We start from the raw sequence: 23,705 nt of genomic DNA on the forward strand, positions 1-23,705 counted from the left end.
AGTGGTTGTTGGCCAGCCTAGGTCACATGAGATCCTGCCTCAAAAAGAAAACCTGAAAGCAAAGGAAAGAAACATGGCAATTGCTTTCAACAGGGCTCAGCAAGATCTACTGAAGTCTCATCTCATGTCCTTGCTCCTATTTACAACTATAACCCTATGTCAGGAGTCCTGGCCAGGGATAGTGCAGTGGGTGGACTGTGGAACTCACGTACCAAGTCAAGAGCTCCAGGGCCTTCTGGAAAAAGGCTGGTGTCGAGGGAGTAAAAGCACAGATCAGGTAAGAGGGGATAAACAGTGGTAAGTTCTAACCATCATTATTACCATCATCAAAAATGCAACTGTTAAGAATACTGCCCCTACTCCCTATGGCTATGTTGACATTTCAAACACTATTTGAATGCAGTTCATATGTATTAACACATAAAAAGCACTCCTGTTTTATTATCCTAAAAATAAAAAGCCATCATCAGTCAGCAATAATAGAAAATCGCAAATAAAAAGTTTAATTTTAGAAGTCAAGTTCATCATTTATAAATACACTAAAGCGTAGTCCACACAAATTCAGACTGAGCCTACATACAGTATTTCAACAAAACATTTTTTCTAAAAGGTCAGAGGCAAATGAGTGATTCATTTCACCCATAATATTTAAATGATCTGAAATGAGAAAATGAAAAACTTTTAGACATTATAAGCAAAAACTTTGGAGTTTGGTAAAGAATCTGAGAGCGGATACTTCATTTTGATATCCCTGGGATTCTATAATGTTCCAATGATGGTTGAGTCTTCCCTATCATAGGAAAAATAAAATCTAAATGCCTAAGGCTTTTCTCATGACTGCAATAAACAAGCGCTTTCCCTGTTAACAAGCTACCTCCTCAAAGTAGAATCTGAGCTAGAGTCTGGTCAAACTGAGGGGGTCAGTGCATACTTCTTATGAGACAGCTTTATGTATAGAGACGCAAAAGTAAGTCAGAGGCATGGAGATTTGATCAACAGGCCGTCTGTTGTAAACGTGTCGTATCATGCACTGGTGAAGTCCTAAGCATGACTTTGAAACTTGGATCCAATTTCAAGGAGCTCATGGTAAGTGGGATATCTCTGAGTTAACTGACCATGTAAGACCTGAATGCAAACACCTGACATGGGAATGTTCCCATGACCAACTAGCCATGTGACTGACCCTCCGTGACATGCCCAAGCTCAGCTTTGTTTTCACATGCCGGGTTCTGTCACAGTAAACAGCTTCCAGAATATTCTTTCTTCGACATACTCTTGGAGCCTGTAGTTAAGAACAGTCAGGATGGCTTAACCTCCACCTCCTATTTACAGGTTTCATTTGACAGCCACGAAAGCTGTTTTTTTGCAATTAAAATAATATTTAATTAAAATACAGCACCTGATTTGTGGTTTTTACACAACTGAATAAAAAAACCCTACACAATATTGTTTACATCTTCCTTCCACTCTAGTAAAACAGATTACTATCTTCTTAAAAAACAAACAAACAAAAACTTTATAGTTTTAAACCTGATCATCCTATTTCATAATTGCCAAGACTGTTTCTAGTGGGCTTCTGAAAACGCACCTCGACACCTGGCCTGGAGGAGTAAGGCACATGTGGATATTACGGTGAGAACTGGCAGGTAGCCCCAGATGCCTGGTCTGGTGTCCTACATGGCCCTGCCAGGCAAGTCAGCCCTGGTACAATAGCTAGCACTTCTGAAGCACATTTCCAGACTGGTGACTCCATCTCTTGAGTTCAATACTGAAAGCATATTAAGGGGAGATTCACTTTTAAAAAGATGAGCTTTTCAAAATGCTCCATCATGAGCCTGGGCTGGCCGAAGCTGCCAGCCTCCATGGGTGTGCTAAACAGCTTTTCTGAGGGGACTGTACTTGGGGGACAGCCTAGAAATCGGACTGCTAAGGTAGACAGCCCAGGCCAGGATGACCGCTTCAGGTTCCAGTAGGTAAGTGGGTCACAGCTGTGCTCCAGCACCTCTTCCTCCAAATATGCAAGCACCATGTCTTCAGGTAGCTTCTCTCTCTGATCTCTCTTTATTGGTGCGAGTGACCACAAGCTCTCTTCTGTGCCAGTGTCTTTAAGTGGGGACCCTGAGTCACAGCCATTGGAGGTGGCCGTGTCCTCTGAGGTAGAATTCAATATTTCTAGCTCCCTGATTAAGTCTTGCCTGTACTGCTCTGCCTCCTCCTCGGTGAACAGGGAAGCTTTGTATCGAGGATCCAGCAGTGTGGCAAAGATGTACCTGGGGTCATGGAGGGTGGCAGACAGGCGGCTCGCCATGGCTTCCTTTAGGGACTTAAGCATGGTGTCAATGCCCATTGTCTCCCCAAATAGCATCTCAACTTTTCTGCTGAGGATGTGGATCATGGGGATGACTTGGCTCAGCGTAGACATGTGGGCACTCATCTCTCGGCTTGCAGCATCAAATGGTCTCAGCACATGGCACACAGACTGCATGACCTCCCACTGGTCGCAGCTGATCAGTTCTCTGAAGTTACACTCAATGGATACCTCGTTAACTGCCCTCTTCTGCTCAATTAGACGCTCAAGCATGTGGAATGATGTGCTCCACTTGGATGGCACATCCTGGATCAGCTGGTGCTGGGGTAGCTCGTATTCTTTCTGCAGTTCTGCTAGCTTCTCCCTCGCTCTGGGGGACCGATGGACCCGCTCACACAGCTTCCGAGCAATACTCAGTAAGTTCTGCACCATCCTCTGGCTCTTGATAGCCTCACTCACTATCAGATTCACTGTGTGACTGAAGCACTGCACACTCGAGTGTTCTCCCTCACTCAGCATCTTCCCTATGCTTGGATTGTCAGTGACAGTGATGCCAATCTGAAGACCAATGGAAGTCACCCAGGCTTCCCACCAACACTCTAGCTGCTTCTGAATGCTGTTTCCACTATAGTCACAGTCGATCTGCGACACATCTAAAAGTGCTGAGCAATGGTGGTCCTCACAATGTGGTCGGACAGCCGATGCAAAGGTGACCCAGTGAGCTGTGAGGGTCAGGTATTCACGAGTCTGGCTACTCATCCATATTCCGGAGGTGAAATGAACCACACCACTCTCAGCTTCCTTCAGATGTGACATAATTATCTGTTTCACATTGTCATACATACCTGGGATAGCTGTCCTAGAGAAGTAGGAAGGGGAGGGTAAGGAGTACTGAGGTTTCAAGTATTCAAGCAGCCTGTTAAAGCCAACGTTGTCTACAAGGGAGTATGGCTGAAGGTCAAGTGCAATCATTTCAGCTATGAGACTTGTGATTTTTTTGGCAACTGGATGAGAGTCATACAACTTCTCAGTGGAATCATGCAAAGAGGCAGCCCCTGAGAGCTCCATGCCCAGAGGCCTCCGGGTGCCTGGAGAACGGGTCAGAGTGGCCTCTGAGACATCATTCTTGAGTACATGGCCATGGAACCGCTGCAGGTGTCTCAAAAGACAACTGGTGCCCAGGTTGGTGGGCTTCTTGCCCCTGCTGATGGTCCGGCCACAGTGCAAGCACACCACCTTTGTTGAGTCTGCTGAACAAATAGAAAAGTGATTCCACAGCTTTGAGGTCTTCTTGCTATTAGTAGGAAACATACCTTGATGGTTTTTTCTGACTAATGCTGGCAAGTCAGTTAATTTTGAGGAGCTTTCTGCAGAAGCTAAAGTGGCATATGGAGAGTTTGCCAAACTTGCACCCAGAAAGTCCTTCTGGTTCCCGACAACCTCAGGGTGGCGTCTGTATAGGTGTCGCATCAAACAACTGGTGCCAACATCTCCTTTCTTCCCCCGACTGATCACGCAGCTACAGTACCGGCACACCGCTTTGAGACTGTCCATGGGGGCCAGGGAAAAGTGATGCCAGACTTCCGACTTCAGTCTTCTCATCACCTTCTTATTTTGCTGGAAGACAGTGCCTGGTTCACACCTTGGATGTACTGTGTCCGCTGGCTGCTTCTCTGGAGAGGACACTACGGAGGCCTCCCCAAAGTCATCAGAGGATGACAACATGGACACATCTTCCCGAGACACATCCCCAGGATTAGTGTGTGATGACAGGTCCTCAGGAGGCCTGTCTGGGGATGAGGAGGCAGAAGGGGACTCTTTGACTTGTTTGCCTGGAGACAATGATGTAGAGTTGAGATCCCCTTCTGGGGGCAGCAGGGCAGGCAGCAGGGTTGGGGGCATAGGGTACAATGGAGGGATGCCTGTGCTGCTCCCGTTCTCCTGTAGTACAATGGATCGATGTGCTCTCCACATGTGCCTGATGAGGCAGCTTGTGCCCAGGTCCTTCCCATTCTTCCCTCTACTGAACTCATTCATACAGTGGACACAGACAGCCTTGGAGCTATCGAGGGGTGACAAATAGAAGTGCTTCCAGACGGCTGACCTCCTCCTGGACCCAGATGTGCTTTTGGGAAGGGAAAGGTTTCTGTCTGCTATAGTTTCTGAAGTGTCATCATAATGGAGCATGGAGATGTTGGGGGAGGAGCCTGCCAAAGCCTCCTCTCTGTTATACTTTTCAGTGATAGATACATCAGTGGACATCTCTTCAGAAGAGACTACAGTCACAGACTCTTCCATTATTTGGTCGGGGGATGGGATCTTGGCAGACATTTTCTGGACAAGTCTCACAGGTGAGAGCACAGTGCTGAGGTCTCCCACATCTGCAGGCTGTGGTGGAAGCAGAAGAGAGGGAGAGGAAAAAGAGGACCCTGCTGACAGACTTCCATTTTCTTGCATGAGCTTGGTGGGGTGTGCCCGCCTCACATGTCTCATGAGGCAGCTTGTACTCAAGTCTTTTTCATTTTTGCCCCTACTGAACTCTTTCATACAGTATGTGCATATTGCTTTAGTGCTATCTCGAGGGGAAATAAAAAAATGCTTCCAAGCTGGAGACTTCTTCCTGGAGCTTATGTGCCGACTGGAAAGAAGGCTCTGAGTCACAGCTTCCATGGCTACGTTGTACAGTGTGCTACTATACTGGGAGAAGAGTGCCCCATAGTCATCCTCACTCTCTGCAGGTAAAAATTTCCCAGAGGGCTGACAGGCACAGCTTGCTGCCCTGATATCTGCCTGTTCATCGCCACTGTCTGTCTGTCTCATATCCTCCGACTCACTTTTAAAGTCCACTCGTTCCAAACTGTGACAAGGAATTTGATCATCTTCCTCCTCTATTTTGAAATTTACTTTGTCAGAAACAAAATCACTGTCCCCCTTGGGACAAGTTTCCTGCTTATCCTCCATGACCAACCATAATTATCCTGGTTGCTTTATCCTTCTGACATCTTAGGCTAATAAAAACTTCTTATAATGTCCACCTGTGACTCCTATAGAGTAGATTTTACTCACTTTTTCATAATCTTTCTAGGCTGTTTACTATGGCTAACCATGAATGTCACTGGGAGCCAAGTATGTTGCTCACACAAGCACACTATCACAGGGCATGGAGGGCTGTTCTGCAGAAGTGCTGCAACTGAATACTTCTTGTTGTGTACACCAGAGCATGCAGTACAGACATCTTCCTCTTCTCCAAGACAGGAGACCCACCATCTTGAGGGCACACACAGTCCTTTTGCATTTCCTATAACAAATGACATTAAATTAAGCATGGAACTAAACTGTATATTCAAAATAATTTTTATTACAGGGATCAAAATTTTCCATGATAGAAAGCTAAAGTCAAAAACCTTGCCAGTGACATTTTGCAATCTATCACCAAAAACAAACAAACAAACAAAAAAAAAAAAAAAACAAAAAACAAAACAAAACCCCCCAAAACAGCAAAATTAGCAAAAAGATATAAATTCAAATTCCAGTGTCCTACCAGTAAATATGAATGGGAAGCAGTGGTGACACTAGAAGAACTTCACAAGGAAGTTACAGCTTCTTTGATCTTTTCCATTCACTTATCCACTTTACATTCTGATCACAGCCCCCTCTCTGGCTTTTCCCCCTTATGGTTTATTATTTATGTTGAGACATCATGTAGCTCTGTCAGGTCTGAAACTCAGTATGTAGATTAGGCTTGCCTTGAACTCCAAGAGATTCACCCACCACTCTCTCCTTATAACCGTTGAACTCATAACTGCTGAACCATCTTTCCAGGTCAATCTTACTTTTCAGTTTACCAGAGGCACCACACAGTGCTTTCCACTTAAACCTTGGCCTCATATCAGGAGCCCAAAGATGGATTAGGGGTTCTGGTCACTGGACCTCTTTTGTTTCTTTTCCCAATGTGACCTTAAGTCTTTCTCTGTTTTTTTTCTATTGTTTTTAGTTGGCCTATTGTAAGCAGGTGGCTAAGCTTAGGTTGTTAGGACTGACAGGGGTTAGGTTCTGATCCTAACAACTCTGGTAACAATTTGAGCCATGGGCAGGAGAAAAGACATAATTGTCCATCAGTCACTCACAGCATGTGGCCTCCAGAATGAAAGTGCAAGCAGTGTCACACAGCTGTGGAGAAAATTTATTCCAGAGATCCATCTTCCCATCTCAGCTAGCATTGGGTACTGTCTATTTCTACTGTTTCACACAGAGAATAAGTTCGTTCCTCCTAGATCACTGCATCTCACGTTTTGCCTTCTTGTAAGCTTACACTCCCTTGACCTGTCTGATTCTTCCTGAGCCATCTTAGCAACTGCCACTTGAACAATTGGCTTTATCTTTTGGAGTCCTTTAGAACCACTGAAGTTCTATTGACTTAGCTGTTGTGTTATTTTATGACAGGCCTTTTCAATTTGGAAAAACTTGTGAGAAAATCTGGAGTTCTGTTGAATGACTTGGCATAGTATCTGTCAAATAGAAGGGAATATGGAAATGCATTAGTCTTTTGGAGCTCTGAGTCACTGGGGTTCTCCTGAACCATTTGAAACCATAGATGAACAGGGTGCTAAAGAAATCTGTGATTTATATAACCACAGAAAATACTGCCATTACTGTCTTGATGCTCCTAAGTCTTTTAAGGGGCTGGAGAGGTGATTCAGTAGTTAAGAGTACTGACTGCTCTTCCAGAGGTCCTGAGTTCAAATCCCAGCAACCACATGGAGGTTCACAACCATCTGTAATGGGATCTGATGCCCTCTTCTGGTGTGCCTGACAATAGCTACAGTACACTCACATACATGAAATAAATACATCTTTTAAAAGAAGTCTCTGGCCTGTAACTTATTATGGGAAAAACTTAATTGGCCCAGAGAGTTCCGGAAAATAACTGAGCAGCAAACCCTTGCCTACTTCCTTTCCTACTTTCTGAAACTTATCACACTGAAATCACTGTTCCTGGCATGCCTGATGTAATGTAGTTCTCAGCGCATGAGGGCATCTGGGAATGATTTCTGGACTATGTTAATATAAGAGCTTCTGCCTCTATTTGTTTCCCTCCCCTTTGAAAATAATTAACAGCTAACTATAGATTTGGGGACTGCTTAAACTGGCTATGTTGGGCTTTACCAGAGAGGCCAACTAACATATTAACAGAAATGTTAACTTTCAGCTTTCTTCTAGGTGGAATGATTTGAGTCTGGTGCTTCCAAACATTAATTCTGTAAAATAAGGCTGGGGGGAGGGGACCTGTTCCGACACTCAAAAGATATAAATGCTCTTCTAAAACAATTATTTTAGAGTCAACAAATATCTAAAATTTTTTATTTAAAAAGCATTCATTGGCACCAAAATAAAAGCTTTGTTAAGTTATATAGTATTGGCTATAGAGATTTTTTTGAGTACGATTTTCTTCCAAAACAGATTCTGCAAAGAAACTGAATTTTATTTCCTAAGAGTGAAAACTAACAAAATATTAGGCTATAAAAATGCCCCTGAGGTGGTTTAGCAGTTAATACTGGTGCTTGCTGCCAAACTTCACAGCTTGAGTTCTAGTCCTCATCTTAACCCACAGGATGAAGGAGAAAAACAACTCACATAAGCTGTCCTCACCTTTATAAGTCCGTGTGCTCCCACACATGTATACATGAGTAATAAACATTTGAATGTGCACAAAACATTTGTACTTTTTGCAAAGCATACTTAAAATAATTTTTTTAAAGATTTGTTTTATGTATGTGAGCACGCTGTCGCTCTCTTTAGACACAGCAGAAAAAAGCATCAGATCCCATTACAGATGATTGTGAGCCACCATTTGAGTGCTAGGGATCAAACCCAGTCCTCTGGAAAAATAGCTACTGCTCTTAACCACTCGGCTACCATCGCAGCCTCATTTTCTGCTGATTCTTAAAGAACTGACTACTTACAATTCTTTACAAGGTCATGGTTCAGCTAAGTATCAGTTTATATTAAATATTTTACTTTACTAGTTTAGTTTTAGACTCAGGGTCTTACTATGTAGCCCTGACTGGCCTGGAACTCCCTTTGTAGACCCACCAGGCTGTCTTTGAAACACTTGCCTCTACATGCCAATGCTGGGATTAAAAGCATGAGTGAATCCACACACAGCAAGATTTGTGTCTATATGGGGGTATATGCAAGTGAGTGAAGTAGCCCATGGAGGCCAGGAGATAGCATCAGATCCCCTGAAACTGTGAAAAGCCTGTCTTGGTGATGGGAGCTGAACTCACAAGGTATTTATGAAAGCAGCATTCTCTTAACAGCAGAGCTATCTCTATAATCTTTTCTTTCTAAAAATTAGTTGTGAGCTGCCAGGTGAGTGCTGTGAATTGAACCTGGGGCTTCTTGAAGAGCAGCCAGTGCTCTTATTTGATGAGCCATCTCTCTAGCTCCTATCTCTATGGTTTGTTTTTTAGATGAGGCTTTTCTGTATAGTCCTGACTGTCCTAGAACTCACGCTGTAGACCAGGCCAGAAACCCACCTGACTCTACCTCCCTAGTGCTAAGATCAAATGCATGTGCTGCTGCGCCTGGCTTTATGTTATTTTAAATGACACTTATAAGCAACTATTCTTATATGAATTTGGTATATTTAATGTGAATTTGGTATATTTTATGTGGATATGGCATATATAATACCATATATACCTATGATTTGACATGTATGAAGCTGTGAGTCTGAACTTTATATATTATATAAATATTTGCAGGTTGGGGAGATGTCTCCTTTGGTAAAGGGCCTGCCATATAAACGTGAGGTCCTTAATTTGGATTGCCCATGTAAAAAGCTGGGCAGAGCAATGCATAATATGGGGGAGTCGGTAGGATACATAGTGTGTTTCTGAAGCTTATTTGTGAGCCAGACTAGCCAAACTGACAGGCTCAGGTTCAGAGAGAAAGCCTACTTGAGAACAAAAGGTCTCCTTGGGCCTACATAAGGATGTGAACATATGCACGTATGTGTACACACACACATTGCAGAGCTAACACATATAAATTCAGCACATGAGTGAGTGACCATAATGTTCTTTTGTATACAAAATATACATGACCAATGAAATTCTTTTGACCTTTTTGGTATTTTACCTCAGTACCACTGAGATAAAAAAAATCTTCCATTTGGACAATCCTGCTATCGGAAGCTTGCCCAGATAAATATTTTGTTACTGTGCACATGAGATACCCTGCACACCAGTATCAGTCTCTCTGCAGCAACTGAGCTCCGTTCCCTGAACTTGCAAGATCTAATATTTCACGTTTTGTCAGTATTATAGACCTATCAACAACGTACTGGGCCAGAGGTTCCAAACTTTGCTTCAAAAGAACCTGAGTTTACTGTACAGACCACTTCTCAACAGTGCTGCTAGCTACAATGTTTAATTAAGTGTGTTTTACAAGTCTCAAAGCTTAGGAGAATATTTTACAAAGCCATTATCCTCCAACCTAGAATTCTTAGTGGTGCTAACCTTTCCCTGGCCTGTTTATATATTCCTAATTGTCTCATGACTAAGAAAGTTAACTAGACATGTCCTAATGCTATATCCTGCCTAATAATTTTAAAGGAATTAGATACCTGCTAAGAAGCACATCTCCTATAGTACTTAATATTCAAACCAGCTTTCTTTAAATGTTTGCTCTCACTGGTTGTGTTCTTGGAGATCTCTGTAACTGTTGTCTGTTAACATTCTACAGAGGTACAACTTCTAACAAAAGGACCTAAACGATTTTTTGTTTAATTTTACACTTAATTGCATGTGTACACATGTATCCACATAGGCAGGGCAGAAGACAACTTGCAGGAGTTGGTTCTCTTCTATCACAGTTTCTAGGAATGAACTCCAACTGTCAGACTTGGTGGTAAGCACCCTTACAAATGAGCCACCGCACTGGCCCCTTAAAAAGATTTATTACATATATTGTATATGTATACACTGAATATGTATGGAGGTCAGAAGGCAACTTTCAAGAGGCAGTTCTCTCCTTCCAACATGTGGGTTCCAGAAAAATTCCTGTACTAGCTGAGCTATCTCACCAGCCCCAGTGGTACTTGTGAGATAGAACATCACCCACATTAACTCACTGACATTAATTACATACTCCTTGCCCTACAACATGGGGAACAGATGAGACCAACCAGGACAGACCTCAACCTGGCAATGAGGAGAAACTGCAACTGAGATAAAACCACTGGATGGTTTGTTTTCAGAGACAAGGTAGGAAGGTGTCAGAATAAACTAATGTCTGCTGAGCAAGATGGCACTTGCCTACAATCTCAGCACTTGGGGTCTGAAGCAGAATCTCAAGTTTGAGGTCGGCCTAAGCCCTATACAGAAGCCCTATTTTAAAGCCAACAACAAAAGGAACCACCTCCAAAAGTGACTAAAGTCACGTCACAGAAGCTGGGCACAGTGGTACAGGCCTTTTAAACCCAGCACTTGGAAGGTCTAGGCAGACAGACCTCCAAGCTAGCTTAGTCTACACAGTGAGTTCTAAACCAGCCATGGCTGCATAGTGAAAAAAAGTCAAAAGAAAAGTTGTTTTAGAAAAATGGCTGTTAACACGGGGTTACCTGACACCCCAGTTGTGGGCACTCCTTATGCTTATACCTGTTTCAAACACAGGCATGCTTTACCATGAGACAGGTATGAAAACAAAGAGTAAGGAAATGTAGCTATCTTGGCAAGAATGAAGATATTCTAAAGAAACACTAGTTACCTTTCTTTTGGCTATGGAACTACTGAAGCAATGGCACCCAAGAAACTGACAGTAACATTGTACAGTAAGCAGGAAGACAGGCTCTTTCAAATCAGTGTGGGAGGGATGCTGCTGTAACTTTTAACATTTTTGTATTTTTAACACACATACACATATGCCAACACATATTTAACTTGTGTGCATGTGCTTGTGCCTGTGTGTGTGTTAATATTAAGTCAGGCATGGTGGCACATACATTTAGTCCCCGAATCCAGGACACAGAAGCAGGTAGATCTCTGTGAATTTGAGGTCAGCCTAGTCTACATGGTAAATTTCAGGACAATCAGTGCTACACAAAGAGAGACCCTGTATCAAGAAAAGAAGAAGTGAGGAAGATAATATGTCATTTGTGTTCTTTCCACCTTCAACTCCTCAGACATATACCACCACCCCCCTGTATGCTCGCTTTCAACTTCATGGCTTTTTTCTTTTTAAAAGTTGTTATTGATTTTATGTGTGTAAGTGTCTGCCTGCTTGTATGTCTGTTCTGAATGCATGGCTGGTGCCCATGGAGGAGAAGAGGGTGTCAGACACACTGGGACTAGAGTTATAGAAGGCTAGGAACCGAATGTGATTCAATGTCCTCTTTTGAGATGCAGATGCACACAGAGCACTCAAGCATAAAATAAAGAAATCTTAAAAAAAAAAAAAAAAAGAGTGAGACCGAGACCAGGTGGTCCCTGAGAGGTGATGAGGACCTTTTTTAATGAGTTGTCTGCAGCTGTGTTATGAGAGACAAGTCTGGCTATGACTCCGTGGTACCATGCTCTATAGGGTTCTGCCAACAGAAGGCCATCACCAGACTCTGAAGCAGAGCTTGGAACCAAAACAAGCCTCTTTCCAAAATGGTGACACTTATACCTCAGCTACTGAGCAAACTGAAGCAGAATCTTAAAGAATTTTAGGAACAACTTGCAAAACCCAGTAAGACTTTATCTCAGAAAAAGAAAAAGGTTTTTTTTTTTTTTTCTCTTACAACTTTATTTAAAAAAAGATACATGAACAGATTTTTAAAGGCATTTTGGCATAACACTACATGGATATCTTTTTGTCATTACTCAATTCTTTTAGAAGTTTGATAGTATGCATTGAAATCTTACTAGTTACCATAAACATAAAGTACATGTAGAACAGAAACAGAGTTTTCTTGGTGTGTATAGATTAAACATAATGATTTTTGAATACCAAGAATTGCCACAAGGCTATACTCTTAGCTCTTGGATTGTTTAATGATTTGAGGTCTAGGTGTACCACACTCTGAAAGGGTGCTATACACTTATTTTTTTTCCTAAGAAGGACTGAGGCTTATACTTTTTGGCCTTTGCTTTTCTTGAGCTTCATATGGCCTGTGAGTTGTTGCTGGGGTGTTCAGAGCTTTCTGGGGCTAGTATCCAATTATCAGTGACTGCATATTATGTCTGTTCTTTTGTGACCGGGTTACCTCACTCAGGATGATATTCTCTAGATGCATCCATTTTCCTAGGAATTTCATAAAGTCATTGTTTCTAATAGCTGAGTAGTACTCTGTTGTATAAATATAGCACAATTTTTGTATCCATTCATCTACTCAAGGACATCTGGGTTCTTTGCAGCTTATGGCTATTATAAATAGGGCTGCTATGAACATTGTGGTGCATGTGTCCTTATTGTATGTTGGAGCATCTCTGGGGCAGTCCATTAGATCTTTATGGAAACTACGACCCTTTATGCTATGGCTCATACCACTCTATAACTTAAATCCGTGTGAAGCATAGGCAAAGACAAAACAGTAAAGGATGTAATATATGAAATGTCCTAGTACCTAAGTTAGAGCAAAACAGAAAATACCTAATGAAATGGATAAAATTGGCCACATTACAATTAAGGGAAAAAACAAAACCTCTGAAGCTGGACAGTATTGGAACACATCTTTATTCTCAGTGCTTGAGAGGCAGAGGTAGGTAGATCTCTGTAAGTTCAAGACTACTGTAAATTTACAAAGAAAGTTCCAGCACAGTCAAGGCTATATACAGAGAAACCTTATCTCCCCCGTCCCCTCAAAACACCACCAACACCAAAATTTTAAGTGGTTATCTTTTCCATAGTTTAGACTGCATGGTATGGAACTGTCTCAACTTAAGACATATGTTCTGACTTGGAAGAAAAAAATGTTCCTTTCCATTTAAAGCTTTGTTATGCACAAGTACTCAGTGAGGATGATAATCTCCCTTACAGTGAGAATCAGAGATTTCCCACCACTACCACCCACTTGCACTGTCAATTCAAATGCTTTGACTACCTGACATACACCCAACACGGGGAAGCAGAAGCACTAAGTTTATCTTATTCACATTCAAATTGTAACACATTAAATGAAGACTTTTTAAAAATACCACTTCTCAACAGGGGCATCCTGGCAAAACTCCAAGCACACCAGAGTGCCCTTTATGGTTAAGGCTCTTTTTATATATACCAAACAAGCCTACAGGAGGGAACATAGGTGCTCTTACTAGAATGACATTTACCTTTCCATCTAGCAAGCCCGCACTAGGAAAAATTACACCTAGAAGACTATGTTCCTCAAGAAAGAGCACATAGAAAATCAGCCACATGAGCCTCCACAAGGAAGGCCTGCTACCCTCAAGGATGTGCTGATAACCATACAAATATGCTGCACTGACTAGGAGTGATAAGGGGCAGGGACAGGCTGTGATCAAGGTTGGACTCTTTCCTGTGGGCTGGCTACCAAAGTATATTTCATCACCCATAAAACTATGTCCCACACATGCTACCTACAGTGACTCAAGTCTCCAAATGCTAGGTCAGAGGCAGAAAGCCAGATACAATACTAACCACAGATTTCTGGTTTAGAAGAAATAGCTACTCAAGACAAATGAAAAAATTTAACAGACTGACCACTGGGTGACACCAGGGCTTTTTATTTCATTTCTTACACTATCAGTGCTGGAAATTGAGTAGAGAGAAAAGTAATCTTAGAGGTGAAGAGTCCTAGCACCCACAGCTTGTTCCAAAAAGTGTGTAAGTCCACCAGGAGACACCAGTAACCCTGAGGACCCCAACTATGGACAGGACATCAAGGAACATCGACTCTCCAGTTCAGAAAATTCACAGCTTAAAAAACAAGGAAAAAAGGCCCATCCTCCATCTTCAACAGGAACAAGCCCTCACAGAGCTGTTGAGGACACGTAGGGGATCTTTGCTTCCAAAGACCTTAATTAAGATCTGTCCTACACCTGAGGGCAACTTTAACCTACTAGGTGCACTACATAACCAACATTCTTAAGGGAAGCAACACCATCAAGAGCCTTTATGCCATAAATGCCAGTCACTGAGCCTATACAGATGGCAACTATAACCACTAAGGTATCCTGAGATGGAAAGTCCAACCTGAACACTAAAGACTAAAGTACAAAGAGTTAAACCTCAGAAATCTGGAACCAGAGTTATTTCCACCATGGTTAGAAACCCTGATAAGGCTACCTTGGAAACAAAGCACATTCCACAGTAAGCAAACAGCCCACACTAAGGTCACTTAGTCCCTGTTCAGTCCCTGTATTGGCCTGGGTCACATGCCACAAGCCTGGATTTTTCTAGTTTTTTTTTTTTTTTTTGTTTCCCCTGAACTTAACACTAACGTCTTCACCAATTACCCTTTCCTCTTGTGGTATAAGTCTTCACTGATAGGCCTAAGCCACAGTTTCAGCTGAAAGTTGTTGGAAGTCTTTAAATGTCCTTCACAGGATGTGAGATGTGGTTTTCACGATACAGTGGCCAAACAGAACCTCAACTCTCTAACTGGCAGGTGGAGCAAAAACTAGGTAAGCTTTACTAAGCAGCCACGACGGCTGCTTTAGATGAAATTCAGTTGTTCACAGAATCTGTCTGCAGAGGTAAGGCAGTTGAACAAGGCAAACCTATGATCAGGAAATAGGCGGCCACTTCAATCACATGACAGCACCCTTGTAGGGCAGCAAAGCAGGATAACCCTACCACAGCTGGTAGTGTAGACTTTGTACAAAAGAGAAACTTGGGCCACAGCTACTGGGAGGCCCTCACATGGAGGTGCCTGGAAGCAGAACTCACACCTTGTTGGATACGTGCCAGCATTTTCACACCAAGTCATTTAAACTGTGTGTAGCTACTGATTTCTCAAAACATAACCCCAGAGAACTGACAAGAAGCTGCAGCAGACTGGCTCCATACCCTGAGTGCATGAAATACACTCTGTGGCACCAGGCTCCTCAGAGAAACCCTTAACTGTGCCAGAAGCATTTCAGAGCACATCCTGAGACAGAACACAAGTCTGCCTTTAACTGCCTGTAATTTCCCTCAGAATACTACTTGGGAATTGGATCTTTTTAAATTGAACTTCTGTGTTCAAATAGTCCTCCTGCTTCAGCCTAACCCAGGTACAGGAAGAACTCTTTTCTCTAGTTATATAGGTCCCTACCATCATAATAAAATTCTCTGAGGACAGGAATTTATGAAGACAGCACTATGATAACAGGTAGTTCAGTGCCAGGTGCATGGTAGAGGCAAGAATGGCCTGCCAGGCTGTGAAGTTATTGTTTCTCCAGGTGTCCTATTCCTTAGAAATACAAAAGGTTTCACTATTAACAATATCTTCCAGATTTTGAACTACTAAAAACACATATCAAATAATTAGCAAGAGGGCCGTGGTTATGTGTGTAACTTAGTGGTAGAGCATTTGCCTAGCATGTCTAAAGCCCAGAGATCAATTCCCAGCACAAGAAAATAAATATATAAAATAAAACAAAAAATATTAGAAATAGTTAGCAAGATGAAATGCTGAAATGGTTCAGTGGGTAAAGGTGCTTCCACAGAAACCTGACAACAAAGTTTGATCCCTGGAATGCATATAAAAAAGGAAGGAGAAAACTGATTCTACAGAGAACTATTTTCTGAGAAGTGTGATATACACAGTAATAAATAAAATTTAAAATGATTAAAAAAACAAAAAACAGCAAAAAAAAAAATCCTTCCTATTAACAGGTACTTTAAAATCACTTTTACTAAAAAGCACCAACTCTTCACCAGGGTCCACATGGTAACTAAAAGTAGACAAAAGCCCGACATTCCTGGGCTCTTTTTATATATCCTTTGTCTTAAGGCTCTGTCTGGGTCCCTCACCTGTTTAGTTCTGTGTAGACATGTCGAGTTATCAAGTCTACGAGCTGATGCTACCTAAGTGGTTTCAGGTTCTTTCAAGACTGAGGAACAGAGAGTAACTGAGCTATCTTACTGTCAGCTTTGACAATGTCCTGCTCCAAACCTGCAGAAGGTACCCTAGGTCTCCAGCTGTCCCGAACCACACAGACCGATCACCCTTGCCCCTACCTAACTTGGTTTACAGGTTAAGGCTCATGTCAGTGCCCCGAAGACAGGCTTAAATGCCTACTTTTCATCTCTCCTAAGGGGTCGTTTTGATTATACTCCTTTTGTGCCCTCTCTTGCTTCTGTTTGAACTCCCCCATCCCAGAGAGGGTTGCTCTGTGTAGCCCTGGATGTCCTGGAACTGGCTTTGTAGACCAAGCTGGCCTCAAACTAGACACCTGCTTGTCTCTGCCTCCTGAGTGCTGGATTAAAGGATCAAAGGCATGTACCACCATGACTGGCTTGTTTGCTTCTTTAGGGCTAAGTGATTGGAAACCTAGGGCTCTCATTACAGGCATATCTAGGATAAAGAAAAGCCTAGACATTAAAGAGTGGGAGTATCTGAAAGACTGGGGTGCAACAGCTGGCAAGCTCTACACTTCCCAAATGTAGGTGAAGGCCAGAACTGAGAGACTCTTGCAGCTGGATTCAGTGATGTACAAAGAGTCTGCAGGAATGACAAACACCTGCAACCGTATCCTCAAAGAGGAATGAAAAGAATGACAGAGCTGACTCTGGACTGGTCTATTCAGTAGGAAAGGGTCAGGAAAAAAATGATGCTGGTTGGAGGGGCTTCTGGTTAGTGACTGTGCCTCTAGCCCCAGATGGCTCTACCACAGGGTTAACCAAGTCTGTGTCCAAGAAAAGTCACTTACCTATGCCCTCCTCTCAGCAGGATGTAGAAACTAAAGTACTTGAAGCCAGGCACATAAAAAACGCAGACATGGAGTGAAGAGACAGTGACCAGGGTCACTTACTGTCCCCATGCTTCTAGAGCTCCACTTCCCAGCTCTCGCTCCAAACTGGAGGCCCATCAGAGACCTGAAACACACACACATTTCACTGAACAAATACTACTCGTCAGCTCAGATACACATGCAAAATTCCACCAATCCCCCTAATTTCCTAAAAACCTTTTCAAAAGTGTTTGGGACTTTCTGTGTATGCATTGTATCAATGTTAAAGAGTTTTTACTTATACCAAATTACCAAAATCAGGAATTAACTGGTTGGGAACACACTCAGGTCAAGCTGTCAAAGGAACTTAGCACTTTTTTTTTCCAACTTATTTTTACTTATGTTTATTGGTATTTCGCTTGCCTCTGTGTGTTATGAGTAATGAAGTCTGAAGCCCTGTAAATGATGTTACAAACAGGTATGCACTGCCATGTGATTGCGGGAATTAAACTCAGGTCCTCTGGAAGAACAGCTCTGCTCTTACCAATAAGCCACCTCTCCAGCACTGTGCTTTCTTTCAACGTAAGAGTCTGCATACCTGTCTAAAAGACTGAATGTAGGAGGTTTTCTATTGCTTGGTGACAAACACCATGACCAAAAGTAACTTAGCGAGGAAAGGGTTTATTTCATCTTACACTTCCAGGTATGAGTCTACCACCGACGGAGATCAGGGCAGGAACACCGAGGCAAGAACTGAAGCAGAAGCCAAGGAGGAACACTGCTTACTGTCTTGCTTCAAGGTTTGCTCAGCTTGCTTTTTTTTTTTTTTTTTTTTTTTTTTTTTTTTTTTATTTAATATACCATTCAGGACCACCTGCCTAGAGGTAGCATAACATACCACTCCCCAGCCCCCTGACTGGACTTGCCTACATTGACCATTTAAAAAAAAAAAAAACAAAACAAAAACAAACAAACAAAAAACCCTGAAAGCCAATTTTATGGAGGCATTTTTCTCAATTAAGAATTCCTCTTCATGGGAGCCAAAGAGACCACACTCAGAGGTTGAGAGCACTAACTACTCTTCCAGAAGACCTAGGGTTCAAATCCCAGCACCCACATGACAGCTAACAATTGTCTGTCTGTAACTCCAATATCTGACACTCTTACACAGACACACATGCAAGCAAAATACCAACACATAAACTAAACACATTTTTTTAGGGGAAAAAAAAACTCTTCTGGGGGCTGGAGAGAAGGCTTCACAGTTAAGAGCATTGGTGCTCTTTCAAAGGACCTGGGTTCAATTCCCAGCACCCACATGGCAGCTCACAGCTGTCTATAATTCTAGTTCCAGGGGGAATCTGATGCCCTCACACAGACATATATGCAAGCAGAACACCAATGTACATAAAATAAGTAAATAATTTTCAAAAATTATTTTGAAGAAAAGAAGAATCCCTCTTTTCTGGGGCTAGCAAGTGATTAAGAGCACTTGCAGAGGACCTGGGTTCAATTCCATTCACCCACAGGCAGCTTACAACTGAAACGGTAACTCTAGTTTCAGTGGATCCAACATTCCCTAGGAGACATACTTGTAGCAGGCAAAACACCAAAGCACAGTAAAAATAAATAAGACATTTAAAGAATTTCCCTCTTCCAAGTTATTTATGTCTAGGCTTGTGTAAACTGAAGAAAATCAACTAGCACACTGAGACTTTGGAACTTCCTAAAGATTCACAAAATATTTTAATTTATACTAGATCTTTTCATGAAAATAAAAAGCCACATTAAAAAGTCTATACAAGTTTATATAGATTACAGAAAGCACGCATCAATGCCTTCATGGAACAAGCCACTAAAACACTCAGGGTGTAGAGCCAAACTTGTAGCTTCTCAATTCTGCTTAGCATGGAATTAATATATGCCTTGCAACCATGCTTAGTCAGAGTCCTTAAAAAAAATAAATAAATAAACTTAAATTCCCTTGCTCTTATTAATTTATCATGATATAAAGGGGTAAATTTCCTTCTTCCTACAAAGTCACAAGAATGTACTTGCCTTGGCTGACTGGCTTTACGAAGACAGAAGGGTCTTTTTAAAAACTGCACTTAATCTTATCCTAATTAACTTCAAAACAAATGACTTCCCTTTTTACAAACACGAGAACAGCGACAGCAGCTCCTCCTGAGGCTCGGAGCTGCAGGGACTTGAAAAGACGCGCTGGAGCCTCGTGAGAACCTCCAGACACAGAGCGAAAACCCGCAGCCATCCCAGCAGAGAGTGGGTCGCACCAAAGAGGACAAAAGGAACAAAAATGACGGCAGGTACTACGACTGTGAAATCGCTGCGGAGCCAAGGCGTGAGTTAAGTTTCGTTAAGCCTCCGCGATCAGATCCAGAAGCACTCTGCAGTCAGGCACCAAGAAGCGTGACACCGACCCCGTGTCACCGCCGTGCAGCTTGCCGGAGCCCCTTCCCGGACACGCGAGCCCACCGGCACCGGCTTGGGGACGCCACGACGTGGCGGGAGCCCGGCACCTGACGAAAGATCCCACGGGGCGTCCCGCTGCCGCTCCCCTCCGCGGCCTGGGCCCGCCGGCGGCGCGAGGCGCAGCTGTCAGAGGCCGGGCCGGGCGCACTCACGGGACGCAGCCTCCGCCCGGCCCGCCGCGCACGGACAATGGCGTGGTCCCCGACCCCTGTGCGGCGCCGGCCGTCGAAGACGCCACTGAAGCGTCCCGCGCGCACTCACCTGAGGCGCCGGCTCCGCGCTACGCAGCGCGGGCCCGCAGGCTGCGGACAGCGCGACGGGCGCGCCCATTCATTAGCCGCTTTGTCTGCCCCCGCCGCCCCTCCCGCCGCCCCAGCCCCGCCGCCCGCGACGCCGCCGGACGCTGCGCCCCTCCCAGGGCCCCGCGCGGGTCGGGGGCGGGGCCCGGGGTGGGGCTGGCGCGCGCAAGCGCAGTCTGTGCACACCTGCCCCGCCTTGGGGAGAAGCCCAGAGGACGGCAGGATGGGCCGGGGCTAGGCAAATGGGGCGGAGCCGCGAAGACGACGCAGGCGCAATTTCCTCTCGCCCCCATCTCCGGAGGTCAGGTTACTCTGGCGCAGTCTCACACTCGAGGTCTGGTCGCTGGGCGCCTCCGTCAAACCACGCAAGCGCGGTCTGGCGCACCTGCCCTGCCAGGCGTTCGTCCGAAGACTGCGCAGGCGCAGTCTCCGCGGCGGTTGGTTGGAATTGCTGCGCCTTTGCGAGCGCGCGTCCTCCGTGGTTTCTTCTTAGGGCTTGGCCGTTAGGGTGGTCCGGCGCACTTCCAACGGCTGGCCGCGGGGCTTCCGGGCTTGTGGTCGAGGAGGGCGTCCTCATAGGGCCGTGTGCGCAACTTCTTTCAGTAGCCCATGGGTGGAGGCTAGACGCAGCAGGTGCTCGCTGCACTGGGCCTGGGGCCATATTTGGGTAAAAGAAATAAGGAGCTTAATGTAGAATGCCCTAATTCAAATGCCTGTGCGGACCAAACAATTTCTGCTGGTGGAACTTGACCCAGAAGTCCTACTCCGACGACACTTTAGACCACAGCTTGTTCTTTTAGGCGGAAGTTCTGTCCCACGCCCATCTCCTGTTTTGCATGTTTGGGAGTTTTCTTCCGTGATTGAGGAATTTCTGCCCAGCGGTGGTGGGGGGAGGGGGGAAAGGCCGCTAGTGGCTGATGTCACAGGTTGAAGCACCTCGCTTACTCTGATTCACCATTACTTGTCAGTGGACATGGTTTGGGGTTCTTTGTCTAAAGTTCAAAGGAAGGTGGTTGGGCTGCCAGTGCACTAAAGATGGAACCTTTGGTCATCTTTGGTGTGGAACCCTGAGCCTGTCTAGCTTCTGTCTTCTCTGCCTTCCATTCAGGGAAGCTGATGTTTGTGGGTGTAGTTGGTGGCTCCATATCAGGCTCGATTGGGGACACCAGACAGGCCTAGGTGGAGGTTCCCAGCTAGTAGGTTCTTGTAGGTACAGAAGTTTATTCCCAGTAATCTTCCTTGCCATGTTATTCCCCTCGTCCACATCATCCTACACCTCAGGGGAAAGAGAACAGGGAGGATTTCAGAGGCCCCAGAATTGTTCAGACATGGGTTCTTGAGGTGCAGAGATAAGGGGCAGGGTCTGGAACAAGTAAAATAGCTAGAAGAGAGTATGACCTTTAGCCTAGGATGCCTCAGCTCATCAGGTCTCCAGTGGCTTGTTGGTGTCAGTTTACACTGAAGCACCTGGGAAAACTCACCTGGAGATGGCCCTTCAGGGCCAGGCTGAGTGCCTTCAGTGCTCTCAGTAATGCCCAAGCTGTTCCGAGGAAGAAGGGTAACAAAAGCAATGACGCTGCTTGCAAGCAATGAGCAGGCTTCCCCTTCTGTGACTTGCATAGTGTCAAGATGTCCAGGGGATTTGAAGGGTTAGGAAACATTTACATGTCCACAGGGACCGTGTAAAAGGCAACCACCGTCATAGACAAAAGAAATCTTTTGATTCTGAAGTCCTTACTTACTGACTTATGCCAAATACACAGTATATTTGCTATGTTAGAGTAAGGCCGTGGGTCTAGCAACGGAGATGTGGATGCTACAGGCAGTGTCAGCCATTCCAAAGGGACTGTTCCTGAGATGGGGAAGACCACCATGGGGAAGAATACATCTGGCCATATTCGTACCTGATTTCCAAGAAGACTGAAACCTCAGTATAGGTATTTGTCTACTTACTATAGGATCAAGGGCAGGAGTCTAGTCCCATGTTTCTAGGTATGAAGGAGTCCCCAAGGGTAATCAGGCAGAAAGCACAAGGGCCTTCACGGTCTGCTTTAGAACGGCTGTCCAGAGCCCTGGATCTTGGAGCTACACCAGTGGTCACGAAGTAGTCTATGAGTGACTTTTGGATGTTACACAGGTGCTGTATTAGGTGCTCTTCTCATTGATGAGATCAAGACTCAGACAAAAGCTTGGAAGAATTTATTCTTAGGGTACAGTCCACCAAGTCAGGGGAGGTGTGGAAAGCTGGTCATTTTGTATCTGCAGTCAGGAAGAGACCAAGGAATAAGGGTATTTTGGCTTCCTTTTTACATAGTCTGAGACCTAACCCTGGGGATGCTGTTCCCTGCTTCTAGAGGGTCTTCATACTCCATTAGCCTAATCATGATAACGCTCACAGGCGTACCCAGAGGCTATCATAAATTAGGTGTTCCTGGAGGCTTGTGTCATTGGCAGTTGTAGATCCTGTCCAGTTGACAGCACTAACCATCACAGGTTAATTTAACAGGAAGGTGCAGGTACCAATCAAAAGGTGTGCATTGAATTGCAGCCTGGACACTGAGCTGTGTTGGGTAGGGGGTTCTAGTTCACTTCCTGCTGAGACTCAGCGAGGCCTCTGTTTCCCATCTGAGAAATGAAGTAGCTCCCTTCCTTGATTGTTCAGTAACCCAGATGGGCAGGCAGAGGTGAGCCACACATAATTAAACCACGTAAATGGCCAGTTTTCCTAAATGAAGGGGCGAGAGAAGCCCAGATGAAAAAGGAGTGCAGGTATTTCTGTTGGAAAGGGTCCTGGGCTGGCTCTGCGTTTCCAGGTTCACTCTTCATTCAAGAGTGAAACAAGGCTGGAGACCTTTCAGATGTCCTGAGTTTAATTCCCAGTAACCGCATGGTGACTCACAACCATCTATAATGTAATATGATGCCCTCTTCTGGCATGTGATTACACATGCAGATAGAATACTCATACACATAACTTATATTAATAAATCTTTAAGATTGAAATAAAAAGAAATTAGTCAGAACACATTACAGGAGAACAGTGGACCACATGAGTGAAGATTCTCTTGTTGCTTGCCTGCTTGGATGTCTGTGCACCACCTGCATGCATTGCTCATAAAGGCCAGAAGACCTCCAATCCCTGAGAACTGGAATTGCAGAAGGTTGTGAACTACCATGTGGATACTGGGAATCACAATGACGTCCTTTGCAAGAGCAACAAGTATTCTTAACTTCCAAGCTATCTCTCCAGCCATTGGGCTTCCTTTTATGGAGCTCAAAAGAAGGAGTTTGGTTACTAGAGTTCTTTAGCATGGTTTGTTATCTTGACCTATTGAGTCATAAACGTTAATGCTATGTATAGTCTTTCTCCTAGCACAATCTGGTTTTTAATCATACACACCCAGTTTTGCATAAACATTAGATAGAAAATAGATTCTCCTTAAAAGTTTATTTGGAGGGTTGGAGAGATGACTCAGTGGTTAAGATCACTGACTGCACTTCCAGAGGTCTTGAGTTCAAATCCCAGCAACCGCATGGTGGCTCACAACCATCTGTAGTGAGATCTGATGCCCTTTTCTGATGTGTCTGAAGACAACTACAGTGTACTTACACACAATAAACAAACAAAAAAATTCATCTAGAGAGGACAGTTTGCTCTGTTGTGCATGTACATACAGCCTTTCTGGGGACAGGTAGCAAGGTGTGTATGTAGTTAATAGGGAATGT

The 23,705-nt window shown here is 44.1% G+C and overlaps 1 protein-coding gene across 1 annotated transcript; it reads right to left on the bottom strand.

Moving 5' to 3' along the window:
* Positions 1 to 561: 561 nt before the first annotated feature.
* Positions 562 to 20,041, bottom strand: ZBED4 (zinc finger BED-type containing 4). The gene is made up of 3 exons (XM_080939712.1): positions 19,942 to 20,041; positions 17,170 to 17,335; positions 562 to 5,606 (listed from the first exon to the last, which is right to left on the bottom strand). The coding sequence occupies exon 3, from the start codon at positions 5,267 to 5,269 to the stop codon at positions 1,763 to 1,765; it is 3,507 nt and encodes a 1,168-aa protein (XP_080795838.1). The 5' UTR covers positions 5,270 to 5,606; positions 17,170 to 17,335; positions 19,942 to 20,041; the 3' UTR covers positions 562 to 1,762.
* Between the last annotated feature and the right edge of the window lie 3,664 nt (positions 20,042 to 23,705).

Source organism: Micromys minutus, assembly GCF_963924665.1.
Source record: "Micromys minutus genome assembly, chromosome: 27".
NCBI lineage: Eukaryota > Metazoa > Chordata > Mammalia > Rodentia > Muridae > Micromys > Micromys minutus.

Bases quoted from the DNA above. Each gene is read 5' to 3' on its own strand.
- ZBED4 (XM_080939712.1), bottom strand. From the start codon at position 5,269: ATGGAGGATAAGCAGGAAACTTGTCCCAAGGGGGACAGTGATTTTGTT.